This window comes from Hippopotamus amphibius, chromosome 7 (assembly GCF_030028045.1).
Source record: "Hippopotamus amphibius kiboko isolate mHipAmp2 chromosome 7, mHipAmp2.hap2, whole genome shotgun sequence".
NCBI lineage: Eukaryota > Metazoa > Chordata > Mammalia > Artiodactyla > Hippopotamidae > Hippopotamus > Hippopotamus amphibius.
In genome coordinates this window covers 133,956,552-133,973,077 of record NC_080192.1, presented here as the reverse complement: position 1 = coordinate 133,973,077, position 16,526 = coordinate 133,956,552, and the positions used below count along the sequence as shown (strand labels likewise).

The following is a 16,526-nucleotide window of genomic DNA, read 5'->3' as shown; positions in this document are numbered from 1 at the left end:
GGAGGCAGACACAGGAGAGCCTGAGCTTCTTGGAAGTGTCTAGATGAAGCTTTCCAACAGCAAACCCCAGCAAGGCCTCGGCCAGTGGTCCTAAGGGCAGCTGGTCAAGGCTCTCTGACCAGGTGCGACCAGGCAAGGCCAATTCCAAGAAGAGCTTCTGTGGTCTCCGTGAGAAACTGGCTGGTGTCCTAGAGACTGGGCGTTCCGGGATCCTGGCATCCGTCCATGCCCCCCCTTACCTGCCACAGCCCCCATCCCTCCAAAGGAGGCTCCTGAGAAGCTGAGCTCCTTCAGAGCCAAGTGGAGGTACAGGCCCCAGGGGCACAGGGGTCTCTGGCACTGGAGGGGCAAAGGCCCCCGGAGCGCAGGGCCAGAGGCCTTTCAGGGCACAGCCAAGGCTGGATGTGCCCTGCCTGGAAGGACCTGCTCTGGGCCAGCTCAGGGACGTCCAGAAGCCTGCCCAGGGCCTCTGGGGGCGTTGGGCCCAGCAGGGACAGAGCCCTGCCCACTGGGTACAAGGACCTGTCAGATCCTGGCAAATCACTGAGCTTGTCAGAGCCCAAAAATCAAGTGAGTCAAGGAGATAAGACACACATTATCCAGTAAACTCGTGGCCTCCTGAATCCCTTCACTTCCAGGCAGCAGACCGCCACCTCCGTTTCCGCCTACATCACACGGGCAGGGCACTCACAGCTCTCGGCTGGGGCTTCTCCCAGAGGTGCGGTGTGAGATCCCTGGACGTGAGCTTGCTGGGAAGGATGGGGCGGGCAGCACCCAGGACACTGAGGCAGCCTGGATGGAGGTCCCAGGGCTGCCCCTTTCCTGCTGTGTGACCCAGAAAGCTTCCCCAGCTCATCCATAAAACCGTCCTATGGTGCCTGTCCTTCTCCGAGGCTCTGGGGAATATCCGGCGACCAAGGGAAGCAGCCCTGTAGAGTGAAGAGCAGGCTGCTGTGCACATGTGCGTGTGGGAGTACACACACACACACACACACACACACACACAGACAAACACACACACGGAACACACACACAGATATACAGACACACGCAGATACACATACAGACACACACAGATATACACACACAAGACACACGTGCACATACAGACACACACAGATACACACAGACACACATATACACACACAGAGACACACACAGACACACACAGACACACAGAGAGACACACACAAATACACACGCATACAGACACACACAGATACACACACAGACACACACACAAATACACACACACATATATACACAGACACACAGATACACACACAGAGAGACACACGCAGACACACACAGATACACACACAGACACACACAGATACACAGACACAGACACACACAGACACACACACAGATACACACACATATTCACACACATACACACACACGGACACACACACAGACACACACACAGATACACACACGCACACACACATGGGAGCAGCTGCCTCCCGTGCTGCTGGTGTGGTATCACCTGGGTCCAGCAGTCCACTTCTCTACAACGTGCACAGCCACAATCAGGGACCATGGTCACTGTGCGGGACTAAACTGTGGCTCCTAGGATGGGCAGGATGAAGGCCTAACCTCCAGGTCCTCAGCATGTGACAGTTTTTGGAGATAGGGTCTTTGAGGAGGTGATTAAGGTGAAATGAGGTCGTCTGGGTGGGCCCTAATGCAATCTGACTGGTGCCCTTACAGGAAGAGGGAGAGGCACCAGGAAAGGCCACGTGAGGTTGCAGTGAGAAGGTGGCTGTCTGTAGGCCAAAAAGAGAGGCCTCAGGAGAAACCAACCCTCCTGAAACCTTGGTCTTGGACTTAAAGCCTCCAGAACTGTGTGAAAATAAATTTTTGTTATTAAGTCCCCCATTCTGTGGTGCTTTGTTACAGCGGCCCCCGGACACTAATATAGTTAGGAAAGGGGTCACCAGACTCACCTGTACACCATCGTTGCTTGTTCTGGAAGCTCCTCTCAAAGCCTCCTCACAGGTGGTATGTCCTTGGACCTGGGCCCTGCTGGGCAGGGACAAGCTCCTCTCCAGCCCTCACATTTGGGGTGGGGTTGCCTTTACCATGTCCTACAGGGTGGCTCCTTCCCAGCCAGACCAACGGCCCTTTTAAGCATCCCTGGTGGGACTTCCCTGATGGTGCGGTGGTTAAGAATCCGCCTGACGAGGCAGGAGACATGGGTTCGAGCCCTGGTCCAGGAAGATCCCATATGCCACAGAGCAACTAAGCCCGTGCGCCACAACTACTGAGCCTGAGCTCTAGAGCCCTCGAGTCACAACTACTGAGCCCACATGCTGCCACTACGGAAACCCGTGATCCTCGAACCTGTGCTCAACAACAAGAGAAGCTCCTGGAATGAGAAGCCCATGCACCACAATGAAAAGTAGCAACTAGAGAAAGCCCACACACAGCAACAAAGACCCAACACAGCCTAAATAAATAAATAAATAAATTTATTTTCTAAAAAAGCAAGTATTGCTGGCACTCAGGCATCTCTCTGGTCAGCAGCCTGCCAGCTGGGCCTGCTCCTGTCCAGCAGGGCTTGGTTAGCGCTCCACAGGGGCCTGGAGCCGGGGTGGGTGCCCTTCATCTGTACCACTTCTGGGCCCTTAGCCCACTTGGCCTTATTCTTTCTCTGGCTCCTGGCCAGATTGGGAACCCCTCCAGGAAGGCTCAGCAAGTATTCCCTGAGGTTGGCATCTCAAAATTCTTCCAGAAATCCAGCTAGGGTTTCCATTCCTCGTCTAGCTGACCAGGGCATTCGGGAGGATTCTGAAGGCAAAAGAGAGATGGGAACAGAGGACCATGAGGACAGGGGTGAGGGCCCAGCTGCCCACAGGCCCAGGCACCTGGGGGCAGGTCTTCATCAGCACATCCTTCAGCCCAAACCAGGCTGAGAGCCTGGCTGGAAACAGCAGTGCCTTCTCGGCGTCACCCCTGACTGGCTGACCTCTGGCCCTGCAGTCACTGAGGTGGCCATTCTGCTCGGAGGGCCCCAGCTTGAGGTCGACAGCCTCACCACTGTTGAGTAGGAGCAGAGGCCAGTGCTCTGGAGGCTACTTTGGGCATCAAGTGGTCACGACCAGGAGGTCATGAGAGAAGGCAGTCAGGCTGGTGCCCGCCACAGTGTCCAGAACGGAATTAACGCCAGGCCCTTTTATACCAGACTCCAGGAAGGAAAGGGCTTGCTTTCTGTCCTCAACCCCGAGGAAACTGTCTGCCTTCCCCTCTCAGGAAGAATTTCCCTTGGACCGGGAGTCCTTCCAGCTCTGCCTGAGCTGGTCTCGATCATCCTGGTTGCACTGTGGGGAGGTGATGGGAGAGGGGCTGGTCAGTCTGGCCAGGTCTGAGTGAGGGTTTTCATCCCTTAGACGGATGCCTGCCCTGATGTGTCCACTCATTCATTTATGCAATAAGAAGCTACGAAGCATCTTTCTGAGCCAGCCATGGTGCTAGACTCTGGCCCAGGGTGGGTGGAAAAGCTGTGGAAAGGCCCCATTATTGGCTCAGGGATTCATGACTAATGTGAGGGATGAAGAAGCCCTTTCTCCGGAGGTGAGTGGGTGCCTGACAGTGAAGGAGACACACACGCACCCCAATAAAACTCCTCTGAGAACCTCTTTGTGGCTGGGCTGTTTGTCTTCCAAGCACATGTGGGGCCAGGACCCAGCCCCACACCGTGTTATATTTGTGTTCCCAGGTCCACCACATGGGAGCAGTTACTCTAGATTGTGCTGGGGGAGGATGTGAAGAGGGCTGGGTGAGCAGATATGAGCATTCGATACAATGACCTCACCCCTCTAGCCCGCCCCCAGATGGTCCCCCAGCTATTGAAAGGGCTGGGGCTTCTTGAGTGCTGAACATGCCAGGGGCTGGCGGTGGCGGGACAGACCTCTGTGCTGATGAGGTCAAGATCATCAGGGGCATCGGGACATTTCACCTCTTGCTCTGGCCCAAGCCCCGTGTTGCCCAAAGGCCATGTGTCATAATTCTCTGCCTCCTCTGTGCCTGCACCCGCGTGGCTGAACATGGCTGGAGAGACACACACTGTGCTGACTGATCTCACTCAACCAACAGAATTCTCCAGTGGGCTCCCAACATGGCCTTCTCTCTCTGCATCCCTGGCCTTTTCACTCCACCTTCTTCTCTGTCTTCTAATGCCACATGTTCTGCAGTTGATCGTTTTGTTTCCTATTACGTGGAGAAAACAGAAAATATTGGCAGGAATCCCATTTTTCCTCCACCCAAACCATAAGTCTCCTGACATCCGTACCCATCACCAGCCCACTATCCCAACTGCTATTAAAGCCAACTCTGTTTTGAGTTCTGGATCCCGTTCCTCTTGCTTTCTCAAGATCTCTGCTCAGGAAATGTCTTATTATCCTCTCTTCTTTATCGTAATTTCCCCCCTCTCCATGGGATCTTCCCACAGCACATGTAATTTCTCTAGGAGCCCCCGTCTCTTTAAAGACAAACAAACAAAATGAACTTGCATACAAAACAGAAATAGACCCACATACATAAAAAACAAACTTATGTTTACCAGAGGGGAAAGCAGGGCAGAGAGGGATAAATTAGGAGTTTGAGATTGACATATACACACTACTGTATATAAGATAGATAAAGAAAAAGGACCTACTGTACAGCACAGGGAACTATACTCAATATTTCATAATAACCCATATGGGAAAATAATCTGAAAGATTCTTTTATGTGTATATATATATATATATAAAACTGATGTATATATATGTATATAACTGAATCATTTTGCTGTACACCTGAAACTAACAGTATTGTAAATCAACTATACTTCAATAAGAAATAAAATAAAATACAATAAACTAATAGAAGTAAAATAAAAACAAAACAAGCAAAGTACTTCCCCCTTGATGGCCCTCCCCCTCCAGCAGCTACTGCTCCAAGAGTTTACGTCCTTCACAGCAGACTTTCCTTAGAAAGTTCTCTCGACCTGCTGCTCTCACTTCTTCACTCCCGTTTTCTCCACACCAACCCCCGCTGGACTCCCAGTACCTCCACTAAAACCGCTCTCGTCAAGGCCTCCAGCGACCTTCACGTTGCTGAAGCCAGGGGTCACTCTTCTGTCCACTTGCTGGATCTCTCAGCAGCATGGGAACGGTTGGCTGCGTCTCCTCATTGAAATGTTCTGTTCTCTTGGCTTCAGCGAAAATCACCTCCCGACTTTTCCTCTCTCTCTCTCTCTGTGTCCATCTCAGGCTCCTGTGTTGGTGTCAATCAACCTCTAGATGCTGTCGTGTCTCAGTACTGGTCCTAGACTTTCTCCTCTTCTCTGGACACTCTACCTAGATGATCTCCTCGAGGCTTTATAACAATTCCTATGCTGACGCCTCCTACACTTGCATCTCCAACTGCGACCTCTCCACTGAGCTACAGGCTCACGTCTGCTTGTCATCTTTGTCTGGATATCTACCAGGCATTTCAAAATTAAGGTAGGCAAACCACAACTTTTGCTTTCTGTCCCCACCCCAATCTGGTTTTTCCCATCTTGGTAACTGGCACCAATACCAACTCAGTCTCTCAAGACTAGAAGGCATCTTGGATCCCCTCTTTCTCTTCGTCACCAAGTCCTGTGAACTCAACTCAATACATCCCAACCCCACTTTTCTACTCCACCACCATTACTGCCACAGTCTCACCCAAATAGCTGTTAGAACCTCCCAGTCCTCTTGTCCCCCACAATCCCGTCCCACCACAGCCAGAGTGATCTTTAGAGACTTTAAAAGAGATCATGTCACTTCCTTATTGTTATTGGAATACACTCTAGATTCCTTACCATGGCCTGCAGTTCCTTACCAGCCCTACAAAACAGGGCCCTACGTGCTCTCCTCCTGTCCTCCCCCTCTACATCAGCCTGCATCCCATCATTCAAACTTGCGGAGCAGGACACAGCTCCTCCTTAGGGGCAGCTCCTCAGCTCTTCCCCTGCTTAGAATATTCTCCCCCAGATCGTTGCCTGTCTCAGCACAAGCATCACTTCTTTTTTTGTTGTTTGTTTTTTGTTTCTGTTTTCAAAGAACTTTAATAGCATAGGAAGTTCACACATTTTGTTAATGCTATGTGATAAAAAGCGAGGTACAAATGATAGAGACCTAGCGTAAACACAAGTGTGATGTAATTATACACAGAGGTACAAACAGAGGGAAAAAGATTGAAGGAAACAGCTACCTTTTACCAATTGCCAAGTCTGTATGGTGATTTTTTTCTGTATTCTTTTTTGAATTTCACAAACTCTTCAAATTCTAAGTATTTTACTTTTATAATCTGAAAAACAGAAATTAACTCTTCAAAACCCAATCAATTAAATTGTCTTTGATAAGTTTGGAATATAAGATTTGAACTCAGATCCGTTTGATTTAGTGCTGCTTTCACTAGCATATGGACCGGAATTATTTCTGATTCTTATACCTGCAGTGACAGCCTGTAAGATGATCAGTGAATATTTGCTAAGCCCAAGGCAGAAGCCCTTCAACGTGCAGATTCCTTAAAGCCTATTTGGTTAAGGGTCATGGCTCCCAGAATTATAATCCTTCGTGTAAACACACCTATGAAGCATCACTTCTTTAACAGCGGCAATCTCAGACCCCTCTAGGCTCTCTCGCTGCATTGCCCTGATTTGTTCTATTTATAGCACTTATCGTCACTGAAATGATCTGTTTTGAGTATTTATTTGTTTTCTCTCCCCCCACTAAGTGGGAAGCCCCAGGAGGGCAGGGAGCTGCTCTGCCACGTTCACTGCCACAGCCCCTGAGTCTGGAACAGCGGCTGGCACATTCACGTGTGTTCAATACATCGCTGTTGAATGAATGAACAAACGGAGACCAGGCAGTGGGGATAAAACCAAAACAATCTGACATGATCGCGGCCCTGGGGGCTCACATATGGAGGCATGATGGAGAGAAATGGGCACTGATAAGCACTTCTGTAAATGCCAGGACTACCGCCGTGGGGCCCCTTGGAGAGACACCTCTCCAGAGTGTGTGTGTGCGCATGGGCAGGACAGGCTTCTTGGGAAGGCATGTCCAAGTTGAGACTTAGACTGTAAGCATGTGTAGGGGAGGTAAGGGAGCTTGTCACAGGTGGGACACCTGAACCTGCAAAGGGCCAGAGGGCGTGAGAGCACAGTGAAGGGGGTTCTGAAAACAGCACCTGCAGTGCATCTAATCTGCCGACTGGAGAAGGGCGGTCTTCACCTCCCTGGGCTACTTGGAGGAGGGGATCCAGATCATACATTTCTTCATTTATCCCTTCAGCTCTAACCACTGGGCTCTGACAATGTGCCAGGGCCTGTGCTGGGCACTTGGGCGGCAGAAATGAAAGGGCTTAGGCCTCTGTGGGTGAAGAGACAACACTGAGCTACAACTATAAAGGAGGTCCCGCCCAGGACCACACCATGAGGCCCCAGCCCCTCGGTGCAGAGGGCACTGCTGGGGCTTCCTGCCACACACGTGCCTGGGCTTCAAGGCTAAAACAGGGACACGCCTGCCAGCCCCGCAGGAACTAGTCCTTGAACTGGTCCTGCTGCCTGAAGAGCCTACCTTTCTGCTCCCTCCTGCGCACACTTGCTCACCGCACACACAGGCACACACAACACCTCTGCTCTGGTCACGGGCACACACTCATGCATGCCCCGTGACCTCACACAGGCCCCACATCTTCACACACTCACTCCATCCCAGTGCACAGGTACAGCTCACACATCACACCCCCACCCTCCGGAAGGAAGAAGCTCCCTTGCTGCTTGGGAGGACCCAACATATTTATAACATTACAGACAAACCAGTACAAAGTAATGGAATCTGAGTGATATATACCATATGACGGGGTGATTCAAGCAGGCTTCTTGGAAGAGGAGAATTTGAACCAAGTCTTTCTTTTTTTTTTTAATCTCTACACAATTTTTAAAAATTTATTCATTTATTTATTTATTTATTGGCTGCGTTGGGTCTTCATTGCTGCACACAGGCTTTCTCTAGTTGCAGAGAGCAGGGGCTACTCTTCATTGTGGTGCACGGGTTTCTCATTGTGGTGGCTTCTCTTGTTGCGGAGCACGGGCTCTAGGCACGCGGGCTTCAGTAGTTGCAGCACACAGGCTCAGTAGTTGCGACTCAAGGGCTCTAGAGAGCAAACTCAGTAGTTGTGGCACACGGGCTTAGTTGCTCTGGGGCATGTGGGGTCTTCCGGCCCAGGGATCGAACCCGCGTCCCCTGCATTGGTGGATCCTTAACCACTGCACCATCAGGGAAGCCGGAACCAAGTCTTAAAGAAAGTCATGGGCTGGTGAAAATGAAGAGAGAAGAGTTTATTTGTTTTAAATAGGCTCTTCAGGCTACAAAAAAAGATGACATATTGACCCATGGAACTGATAAGTCAGGGTTGGTATGGCTTCAGACAGTCTTGGATCCAGAGGCTAGAATGATTCCAACAGAGCTCTCTGTCTCTCTGTCTCTGTCTCTGTCTCTCTCTCTCTCTCTCTTTTTTTTTTTTGGCTGAGCCATGTGGCTTTTGGGATCTTCGTTTCCCCAACCAGGGATTGAACCTGGGCTCTCCACAGTGAGAGCACAGAGTCCTAACCATTGGACCGCCAAGGGATTTCTACCCACCGCCTCCCCACCATGTATTTCCCAACTGGGTTCTCACCACATAGGAGGCCAGACTTACCTTAGCAATTCAAGTGGACAGAAACTGTCTCTCCCAAGAGCCCCAGCAGAAAAAGGCTTGGAGGACTCTGATTGGGTTCATCTGAGATCACATGCCCATTTCTCAACCAATCCTCGTAGTGAGAGGTATGGAATTCTCTTATTGGCTAAACCTGAGGCATATTCTTACTTCTCTAGCAGGCCAGCCCCATCCAAACCATGTGAAATGAGTTCCCTAAGGGAAAAGAGGGCTCTGTAATCAGAAGTGGAAGATGGGTACTAGACAGGTAAGTTAATGGAGGTCAAATACCCCTTCCTTAAATATCAGCACCTCCCTTGGTTATAGCACTCCACATTTTTTTTTAACACTTCCAAGTAATTTAATCCAGTTTGCTTATCAGGAGATAATCTTGAGCCAGGTATGGTTATCACCCTTGTTCTACTACTGAGTAAGAGCACTTTCAGACATTGAATTTGATTTTTCTGTTCTACTATCGTAGAACAGCCCAGAGAATCACCTTGAACTCCCTTGAGTCATCTTCTCTAGAAGGACAAAAGACCTTGGAGCTCTGGGGTAAACCTTCCTCAGAAGAGGGACGTCTGGGTGGGACATGGGGGATTAGTTCTTGACACACTAAGGTTGAGGTGTCTTTGGGACATCCAAGCGGTATACGAGGCTGGAGCCTCCCACTACAATGACCAGACATCACTGCCATGGTCAGAGATTCTCCCCCATGTGTTAAAGTGGAAGGTCAAGGAGCATGCATTCAGAGGGCAGTGGAGCTGAAGCCCTGAGCACAGGCAGTGCGTGATGGGGTGAAGGGAGTGCTGTATACAAGGAGATCTTGTCCCCCTAAGCCAGGAAGAGCCAAGGTCAGCCCAGGACCCCTAGCCCAGCTGAAAGGACCTCTAGACCTGGATCTATCACTGACCACTGACCACTTCTCTCCTTCGTGCCTCAGTTGGTACCTCTAACACTGCAGCGCTGTGTAAGCTGGTCTCCAAAGATGGTCCCCAACGATGCACAACTCCAGCATTCATGCCACAATTTAATCACTTTTGGCAGAAGTGATTCCATGCCAATTTCAACCTTAGCCTTTACGAGGAATGGTAGCTTCTACTTCCTCTTTCTTCGAAGAGTCACTTTTGAGATCCCTGAGTCGCCGTGTAAGATGTCTGCTACCCTGCCAAAGGGACCATGTGGAGAGGCCACATGGCGAAGAAGAGAGGCCCAGCTGACCCAGCATCTTCATTGAGCCTCGAGATGACTCCAGCCCCTGCCTTTACCTGAATGCCCTCCATGAGAGGTCGCCAAGCAAGCCCAGCATCTGAGCCCAGTCAACCACAGAACCACAAGAGATAATAAAACAGTGGTTGTTTTCAAGCCATTGAGTTCTGGAGTGGTTTGTTATGCAGTGATAGACAAGAAAAGCAATCTCCCTGTTGGGGAGATCGGATGGTATTCCTAAGTTTCGTGCTGCCTTCCTCCCAGCCCCCAAGACCTAACATGGTTAAGTCAAGACCATGAATAATCATGTTATTAACCATTTTGAACAGGTCAGCTAATTTTTAGGACAAGCACAGGAAGGGGGTCACACATGCTGTCAGATTCCAGAGGTGAGCTTCTAAAAGACACACAAAACCCAGTTCCCACAGGGCTGGAGACCAAAGCAGGGGACTAACTGGCTCCCCAGCTTCATCTCTGCATGCTGGCCCGGAGAAGCGGATAGCGAGGCTCTGGTGCCTTTCACATGCCCTCTCGCGGCTCTGAGATTGGAGGCTGTGGTATAGCAGGGTAGGACGGGTGAGCCACTTCCCACCCTGGCTCACGGGGAAGTAGGCCTGCGAGTAGCATAGCTCTGCCATCTTGGTCCCTCTGGGGTCCCACTGTATTCCCCATCACACCAGACCGGATCCCTCTGCTGCAATCTGCATGGTTCATCTGTCCTGGACCAGCTCTTCCCTGATCTCCATCTTTTACCAAACATCACTCTGTAACTATAATCACTTCTCCTCTGCTCTGGGAATCGTTCCATCTCTTTTCCCCAGATCCCCAGCACCACAGGGTCATTGTCATATGTGGCCTGTATTCATTGACATGTGACATGTCCCACTACGAGATCATGAGCTTCTAGAGAGCAGGGCCTGCAGCTTCATTTTCCTTCTGATACCTTCATTAGTGAACTCATTCGATCATTCATTCACTCAATAATCTACCACATGCCAGGACATAAAACAAAAGAGTACGTTCCCTGCCCTGGAGTCATGTCTGGTCCATTGTCCAGTTGGACAGTCAGATGTGGAAACAGACAATTATTGCAATACTGTGTATGACATGCAATAATATGATTCTGGGATGGAGGTGTGTACGCAAGGCAGCGGGAACACAGACAAGTCCCCAAGGCAGCCTTGGGGGAGATAAATTCACCAGTGATTGTTGTTACGCCAGGCTTTGTTCTAAGCACTTCATTTATTTTATGTTTTCATTATATTGAAGTGCTTAAAAGCATGACATGTCATCATTTTAGAATAGATAAATATCGACGAACTACAGAATTCAGAAGGTGCTAATGCCACCCTTTGAGCCTTTCCAGAGGTGCACACCTTTGCCCAGATTTTGTGCCTTCCAGACACGTACACACATGCACAATTTTTATATAAATGGTCACACAATATTCTGCATTCTGGTTTTTTTTGTTTTTGTTTTTTTCTGAAAATATCTTGCCTTTTTTTATTAATCATGTCATCTAACACCAATTAAAAAAACAAATATGTGAATATGATATAAAAATACGATCCCAGGATTAACACTTTGTTGCAGGCACAGTTATCTCACAGAATATATCTTTGGAGGGCCAGGGAAAAGAGTTTATTTTTGCTTTTGCTTCTCTTAAAAAAAAATCCACAGCAGTGCAAGTAGGATCAGGAAGGGGTGGGGAGGGGGGAAGATTCTTAGCAGCAAAATGTCCAAGGTTCTCTAATCACAATCAAAATCAACGGATATTGGATTTAGGGGGAAAAAAAAAAGATGAAGGGGATGCTGCCCAGACCCATTTGTCATCAATCACTAAAAGACTTTCATTGCAAAAGCCCCAAATTTTGACATCTGAAGGACGTGCTCTATGACACAAGCAACCGTAAAAACATGTCCCTCAAGCTTTTGACCATGTTTGTCACTTAAATATATGTACAGGAATTGGGCTCCTCTTCTTACTCATGTCCTTTCAGGTCTGCACTGTTTGGTCACTCTGGGTGGGCTCTTGGTGTGTGTTGCCACTTCTGGCCTCCAACCTGTGCACAGCATTTGCACCACCAATGCTGCTCCTGCTTGCGTAGCTGGCCTTGGCTGTTTCTAGCAGGGGGTGGGCAAGGGGGATGGTTTAATGCTCACTGTTCTGTTTCTCTCTCATCCAGGCGTGAATCTGTTCTTTCAGCTCTGGCACTGGTTCCAGCATGCTCTCTGTCAGCGTCTGTGGGTTGAAGGGATCTGTGGGGGAGTTCAGAAAGTGCCGCAGGATGATGGAGCGGTCCATGACAGTGCCGGAGGGCAGCCGCACGGGGTCAGTCATCAGGGTGTCCATCACAGGGTCTCTGAACTTGTCTGGGGCGTCACTGTAGTCGATTTCTGCGCGCGCGTTCTCGGCCACAATCTCCTCCACTTTCTCGGCCAGAAGTTTAAACTTCTCTATCGCTATTGTGGATTTGATCCCTGCCTTCCGTATCTTTGAAATGACTTCTTCAAACAACTCTTTGCTGTAGGATCTCTGGTCAACAGCAATGGCTTTAGCGAACTGGGCACAGTCCAGCTGCAAGTAAATATCCGTCAGTTGGTCCAGTAGCTTCTTTGGTTCAAAGCCATATTTCTCAGGGTTTTCAACTTTCAGGTCACGGCACTTAGGACCACAGAGCTGCTGAAGATTAAAGTTCAGCATCGCAGCCAATCGGGGTCCAAGTTCGGGTCTGAGGAACGGCTTCTGGACCTGCTTGGTGAGGATATGGAACATGTCCATGGTTTCCGTCGCCAGGGCAAGATAGGAGAGCGAAAGGCGCTCGTCCTGAGCGAGCTGGGACTGGCGGGCCTGCTGCTGGTCTCAGGGCAGCTGGTCCCACTGCTCCTTGTTCCTCATCTCTTCCTGCGCCTCGTGGATCCGCTTCAGAGACTCCAGACTTTCATCGAGCAGAAACGTTGTGTCGTTTATCAGCATGTTTATATAGCGCACAAACTGCTTCCCAGAATTGAACTCCTCCATAAAGGTGCCATGGTGAGCTATGTTTTGCCAAAGGCTTTTAAAAATGGTGCTAATATGATAGCGAATGGTGAACCTGTCGTAGAACTCGCTGGTGGCTCCGGTATGCTCAATATCTGTATAAAACTTCATCAGGGAGGGGACCAACAGCTTGGTGGAGAGAGGATGGTTCTCAATCATTTCAAAAAACTTCTGGGTCCGTGGCTGAACAGCAGGGTTGGTCATAAACATGACTTCTACCAGTTTGGCCACCAGATACAGATTTCGGATGTAGTTCTGGTTACACAACATCACAACGAGGAACATCACAATATCCTGAGTGCAGGGCTCATAAAGCACCTGAGGAGAGTATTGTACAATAAAAAATAAAAATTTAGCAACATCTTCTACATAAAACTCAGGCAATGCGGCAAATACCTTGGGGACATCTGAATTTAAAGGCAGTGTTACATCGGGGTAGGCAGGGTCCAGGATGCGGAGCAGCAGCTGAATGAAAAGGCCGTAGAAGTTCAGACATTTTCTCAGGAAGCTCTCAACAAGTAATCCGGCATCAGCACAGGCCTTGCATCGTACCAGTTTCTTAAGCTGAGTTTTGCAGCGCTTCAGCATTTCGCGGTGTCTAGTTGCCAGTGGGGAGTCTTTCCATTGGCTTTCATTATTTTTCAAATCTTCCACGGTTCTGTTGAGCTCCCGGATGGCCCGGAGTCTGCGGATGTAGCGACGGCAACTTGGCAGAATCAAGAGGTGGTGGGCGTGCAAGGTAAGAAAGAAGCATTCCGTAGGGAACTTCGGCTCAGAAAATGGAGGCTGATCTCCATAAAGTTCGGTCAGCCAGCCATTCACATCCTCCATCATGGCGTTCACTCTCGTCTCGTCGCTGGGAAGAGTAATCCGACACCTCGGGTGGAATTTGTACGTGGGGTCAACCGTCTCCAACTTGATCTTTGTACTTAGCTGCTGCAGCACCCAAAGGAAATTCAGCATAAATCCGTCAGTAGATATCAATCTGTCATCTGTCTGCATCTGTGCTTTCTTCATGTTGGCATTGACGACAGCTGCCATGTAACCAAGAGCAGCCTCGCGGGTCTCACCATTTAACAAAATACTGTGCAGAATCTTGAAAAGCTCTTGCCTTCCCAGCTCCAAGTAATGCTGCAGTGACTGGCTCACCACGCGCGTGTTTTCCAGGGTAATGGCAGGGCCTGAGAAATATTTTTCAACCACTTTCGCATCATCTTCTGCAAAGACTGAGAAGCTAAAGAAAGCCCCCAGATACGAGAGTCTCTGTAGCTGCCGCCCAGAGCCAGGGCTTAAGGATTTAGGTAACCACAATGGCAAAGAAGCAACCAAATTGCACACAGCGTGTGTCTTTCCAAACTTGGTTTCACAGAGCTCACCTAAAGCCTTGAGGGGGTATTTAAAGTAGTCACTATCGAGGAAGCACTCTTTGGCAGCAAGAGCCAGGCCTTGTAAAATGGGGATAAAGATCGGCTTGAACACCTCTTCATCCTGGTGAGTGGTTCTCACCAGTTCTTGAATGAAGCCATACGGGAGATTCCTACACAGCATGTACGGCACCAGGAAGGACGGCTGCTGCAGGGACCTTGGTTGTGTGAGGGAGCCTTGCAGGACTAATGCAGTATGGGATATGCACTGTGAGCGGATGTTGCTCAGAAGCTGGCTGACTGCTGGCTGGCTGCCCATCTTTGGTGCTTTTTTTTCCTCTATTCCAACTCGGTCAAAACACTCGATGAGGTAGTTCAGCATATCTGTCTCCTTGCACGTCTCAATGGTGAAATGGTCACTGTAGGAATCCCAAGTACTTGCCCCACCAGAGGCTCCCAAACTAGACAAAGAGCCGGCACCGAAGGAACCCACGCTGCAGAACATAGGGCTTGTTCCTGGGTTGGAGCCAGTGTTCAGTATGAGGTTCCTGTCAGGTGACCGAACTGCCGCTGCAATTGGCTGGGATACGGCCGTCAGGCTGGCAAATGGGTTTTCATCTCTAGTCTGGGTGGACATCATTAGCACTTCCATTAGAATCTGGCCAATCAAGTCCTTAAAATCAGAGAACACTTCTTTTGGGTTCTGCTTAAATTGTGCAGAAAGAGAAGAAGGAAAGATGACATCTCTGTCCCGGTCCTTCCAGGAGACACGGAAGATCTTACAGACCAGCTGTAAGGCCTGTTCTTCAGACACTTCAGAACCTGATGAAGGCTCCTTATCGCTGAGGCTCCTTTTCTCTCTTCGGTCACTTTCATCAACCTCCATGTTTTCAATTCCTGAATCCACATCCACCTGGGACATGCTTTTCTCACAAGAGACTCCATCGATATCCATGCTCTGGGAACGTGAGAGAGACTGAGATTGTGTTTCGAGGCTACTGGAGGGCGAGCTGCTGGGAGAACTGACTCCTTCACTGCTCTGGCTTCGATGGGCTACTCCTGATGCACCTGTGGGGGAGGTAGCTGGGGTCATGTTGTGGATGTTGAGACCAAGACTCTGGGAGGGGCCTGGGGCTGATGCTGCTATAGGAGACCCCGGAGGGTTCTCCCTCTGGGAGAGGTGAGCGGGGTGGTTGGCTGGGAGGTCTGTCCACCAGCAAGTCGTGCAAGGCGCCTCCGTCGGATCTCATCAGCGCTCAGCTCCTCCATCACTTTCCTCTTAATGGTGAAAGGCGTTAGGGAGAGATCTTCTGTTCTTTGAGACCAGGGCGGGAGGAGAGTGGAAGGTGTCTATCGGGCTGTCTGGTCCCCTGAATGGGGGACGTTTCAGAATTGCATAGTCAGAGGTTAAAAAATAAGAACACGGGAGGCCCTGAGATGCCTTGGCGTCGGTCACCCCAATCGCCCCAGAGGCTCCTACAGCTGCTGACGCCACGAGCAGCCTCCTTTGACCGCCACTGCTGCTGCTGCAGGGTTATCTTAAGGTGCTACTTATTACCCTCTGCCTCCCAGGTTACCCAGACTAGGGAGCTCGGTCTCCAGCTCGTCTGGTGCCTGGAGCCTACGGTGTCTTCGTGGTGGTGGCGCGGCAGCTGCGCGTCCTCCAGCAGCTCCTGCTCTCCTCTCCACCCTCTGCCCCTGGCGGGACGTGTTCAACTGCAGAGTGGGTGCCCCGAGGCAAGGCGACCCCCTGGTTTTTTATTTTTTCATGTGAAAATCTTGACACTCATTTCCTGTCACTGTAGAAATATCTCATTCTTGGCTAATCACTGCACAGTGTCAGGATCCCATTATACGAAGGTATTAATAATTTGTTTAACCAATCTCCTGCTAATGGCTATACATATTTATTCTAATTGTTCACAATTACAAATAATTCTACGATGAAAAACCTTGTGTATGTGCTATTTTGAACAAGTGTCATATATTTACAGGATAAGTTCACAGAAGTGCAATTGTTGGGGCAAGGGAGGCAGCATTTAAAATTTTACTGCCCTCCATCTGACACTGAGTTCTTAGAAACACACCACTAAGCCCCATAAAGCTTTTCCTCTAACCTCCTGATAGAACCACCTTCTGCCACCACCAAAAGACCCCAGCAGGCAGAGGAGAGAAGGAAAATGACAACACTTCCT

At 49.7% G+C, this 16,526-nt stretch overlaps 1 protein-coding gene across 1 annotated transcript; it reads right to left on the bottom strand.

Moving 5' to 3' along the window:
* Positions 1–11,425: 11,425 nt before the first annotated feature.
* On the bottom strand, positions 11,426–15,521 carry LOC130857839 (ubiquitin conjugation factor E4 B-like). Its single transcript, XM_057743670.1, is given in 1 exon segment — positions 11,426–15,521. A coding segment is annotated over 1 exon segment (3,345 nt). The 5' UTR covers positions 15,425–15,521; the 3' UTR covers positions 11,426–12,079.
* Between the last annotated feature and the right edge of the window lie 1,005 nt (positions 15,522–16,526).